The 3,744-nt window shown below is 30.5% G+C and overlaps 1 protein-coding gene across 1 annotated transcript; it reads left to right on the plus strand.

Moving 5' to 3' along the window:
- On the plus strand, window positions 1,516-3,223 carry LOC107621985. The gene is made up of 2 exons (XM_016323932.2): window positions 1,516-1,806; window positions 2,460-3,223. The coding sequence occupies exons 1-2, from the start codon at window positions 1,712-1,714 to the stop codon at window positions 3,028-3,030; spliced, it is 666 nt and encodes a 221-aa protein (XP_016179418.1). The 5' UTR covers window positions 1,516-1,711; the 3' UTR covers window positions 3,031-3,223.

The following is a 3,744-nucleotide window of genomic DNA, read 5'->3' on the forward strand; positions in this document are numbered from 1 at the left end:
AGTTATAACTAATTTTTATCTTAAATTAGACTATTATATTTTTCAATTGATCCATTTAAATTAGTCGGTTCGATCTGGTTCTTAAATCGATACATTCAACCATTAAGAATTACAAACAACTATCTTTTGTTTTAATCAAAGAAGAAGGAATAATTTCTCTTTGGCAAAACAAATACATAAATAAAACTAATACTAACAAAATAAAATATATAAAAGGGAAAAAAAAGGGTAAAGGAGCTTGTTGTGTAAATTATTGCACAACACGAGTTCACATATGTCGGAATTAAAATCCTTCCTTCCATATTTGCATGACACAGGAGCCTTTTTTTTTTCCCTTTCAAATGGTGGTCTACATGAAAGGAAATTATAGCTCCTTTTCTAGTTATATATATACTTTTGAATCCAAAAATATATAATAAAGATTTGAAAGTGATAGGTATAGAGAGGATGACATTATTGTTGAGACAATGAATTCATTACACATACGTGAACTTATAAATTTACCCTACATACAACACAATTTGATGCAATAATAATAGTGTAGTTTTGGTTAATCTGTGATCATTTAGCACCTAATAATAATAATGAAGAACAAGGAAATTTATGTGTGATGATTGCTAGAATTGAGTCCCAACATGTTAGAATTATGAGTCATGCTACAAAGCTACACCGTGTTCTTTATAAATTAATTTCTCTTTTGATGAATCTGCAAAGATGATATAGCATTTTCAAATCACATTCACATTCACATGAGACCAACTAATGTTTCGTTTAGTCTCAAAATAATTAGATGCTTACCTTATAAACAAATAAAAATTATTTTTTAGATAGTGGGTATGAAAATTAAATACCTGTTTTAGTTTGTATTTTTATTTCTATATTTTTAGAATTTATGACTATTTTCACTCTTTTTATAAAATTCTAAAATAAAAAATACTGAAAATAAAAAAAATACCCAAGCATACCATAAGTGTTTGTCTATTTGGCAACACTTGAATTACATTTTATTAGTGCAAAAATATTTTATATTAACACTTAACAGTATATTGAAATTAAATTCAATTTTTTTTTTTTTAGATTTTGGTCCATCTATGATTACCTTAATGTTTTAATTTTATGTGTGTGAACAATGGAGTAAGAGAGCTTGTTAATGAACAGAGTTTGTGTTTATTTTGCAACCAATAATGTTTATTTCATAAAGGCAGGCCAAGCATGTCTTGTACCAATAAGTGACCTAAGTGATTATATCCTCTTCAAGGAAATTATAAATAATTAAGATTAGGAGGGGTCCAAAATATGATTAAGGCTCCAGAAAATAATGAATTTAAATAAAGGCTACATTCTATTATTCTTCCCCCTTTTTTTGAATCCATTGGGGGCCACCTTGGTATAATCACGTTAAAAGTAGTCACATTTTTATTTTATATATTTATCTATTTATCTTTTTTACTTTGCTTTGAAATTTCAAAATATCACCTTTCTCTCACTCATATAAATCTGAAGAAGGAGAGGAATCATGGCAACCAAAGCAAAATAAATAAAAAAAAAAAATAAGTAAAGGGTGTGTTTGGGGTTTTGCAATAAAGAATACGAGAGAAAAAGGAAAAGGAGCATGTTATGGCGTTATGCTATGCTACCCTATCTTAGCGTTATAGAGAGTCATCACTATATCTTTTCCTTTGTGTGATTCACTGTGAAAACAATAACACAAATGAAAATACTTTGCTCTCTTCCTCCAACTCTCTCATACTTTCAGTTCTCTTTGTTCATGCAAGATCCAAAGACTGATTCCAACACAATAATAAGGTATGTATTTACCTCCTTATTAGATTTCTCATCATCTATCTCTTGTCCCTTTCTCACACCCTATTTTGATCAATTTACCTTATATGTATTACATTTTTTTTTTTTGTAAGAAAAAAAAAATTGGGTGGAATTAAGTTTTTGTAAAAAATGTGAACTTTTATAAGCTTGGCTTGGACATTCATCACATTTATGACATTATTCCTCTAAGGTCTAAAAGTATATATAGTACGTCATAATTCTATAGTCTAGACTACTTTATTTGGCTTTCTTAATATTGTGTGGACTAAGTGTAAGATAATTTGCATATTTATGATGTTTATGATGTGATGAATTTGACCAAGCTCACAAACTCACCCTAAGCTAAGGTAGGTGAATAATTTCATTATAGGCGGATAGACTTTTTCAAACACTATGAACCTAAATTTGGTATTTCCAAGTTGGCAAAAAGGATCTTAACTCTTAGCACCATTCGCTAAGAACAAAACTAGTAAACTAAACTCATTTTGTTTTTCTTCCAAATTGCATAAATAGCCCTTTTTTTTTTTCTCAAAATTTTGATATCAAAAGAAAAAAAAATCAAATATGAAAAATCCAACATCATCTCCACATAAAGAATTGTTAGTGCATAATATCCAATTCATTTCGCATTGTAGAAAGCCGTGGTATCAACGTGCAATGGAGGTCACTAGTCTATGGAAAATAATGTCCAAATCAACAAACAATACTAGTACTAATTCACCTTTATGGAAGACAACATCAATGCTATCAAAATCGCATCAAGTTCCTACATCATCCACCACCAATAGCAATAACTACAACAAGAATAAACTAAGAAAATGCTCATCCCTTAAAGTGGCAACCTCGTTTACAAGAGTGTGCCTTTGTGCGCCTATATACTCCTACAACGAAGCCTTTAGAGCGGATCGTGTTGTTGCCCCTAGAAGAAGTTACAGCTATCCAAGATCGTCGTCCTCCAAGCCGTTACATAGCGCTCGAGACCGGATTTCGCATAGCGCGAGGATTAGTACCGACGGAAGGAGGGTGTTTAGGGGTAAATCATTAACAGATGATGTTCTTATGAGGAGGTTTGTGATTGAGGAAGAAGCAATGATGCAAGTTAGGAGAAGGAACCAAATGGAATTAATTAGGAGGAGGAGTATGTTGAGGAGAAAGAAGCTTGGGCCTAGTCCACTTAGTAGAATGGTTATGGCACATGATCATTGATATTATTAGAATTTGGAACACTTGTTTCTTTAGTTCAATGTTGGTCCAGCCCAACTATCATAGTGTCCAATCCAATTGGTAAATTCTTTCTTTCTTTTCTTTAATTGCCCTTTTTAGTTTCATTCAATGAACATCCCTCACCTCATGTGAGCAAGTTGCCATTACTTTGGCTATATCTGCTAGTTACAAAAAATTGTGACACCCCATTTTAAATGGTTTAATTTAATAACATTGTTATATATTAGCAAAAGCTTTTAATTAATTCAGCTCAAATAATTGTGGTTTTTGCGAATTATTTATAATTAAAAGGTTGAAGTCGAGACCACTAATGATAGTTTTATACGTACATAATATTTTTTATCACTACTATCAATATCGATATTATACTTTTATCTGAAATTTAACAAATATGATTCGAAAAAGTGCAATCGTTTCTTGTAATATAAAATTTTCAATTCCCAAAAATTAAATTTGAACCTACTAGAAAGAGGATGAAGTTGGCAACTACTTAGACAAATCAAAATCACTTAGTTTCATTTCTTTTATACAATGTTTATTAGGAGTTTAGAATGGAAATAACTCTTCTACTACTCTTTTTCCAAAGCTAAGTCTTAACTACTTAAGTCAACAAACACACCCAACTAACTGCTATGCAGTGTCTTGTTAATTTGCTTATAAGACACTCTAATCAAAATGGCACAATTCATAATTAAT

This window comes from Arachis ipaensis, chromosome B10 (genome assembly GCF_000816755.2).
Source record: "Arachis ipaensis cultivar K30076 chromosome B10, Araip1.1, whole genome shotgun sequence".
Lineage (NCBI taxonomy): Eukaryota > Viridiplantae > Streptophyta > Magnoliopsida > Fabales > Fabaceae > Arachis > Arachis ipaensis.

Bases quoted from the DNA above. Each gene is read 5' to 3' on its own strand.
- LOC107621985 (XM_016323932.2), top strand. From the start codon at position 1,712: ATGAAAATACTTTGCTCTCTTCCTCCAACTCTCTCATACTTTCAGTTC. The intron at 1,807-2,459 runs GTATGTATTTAC...TTCGCATTGTAG, and splicing joins GATTCCAACACAATAATAAG to AAAGCCGTGGTATCAACGTG.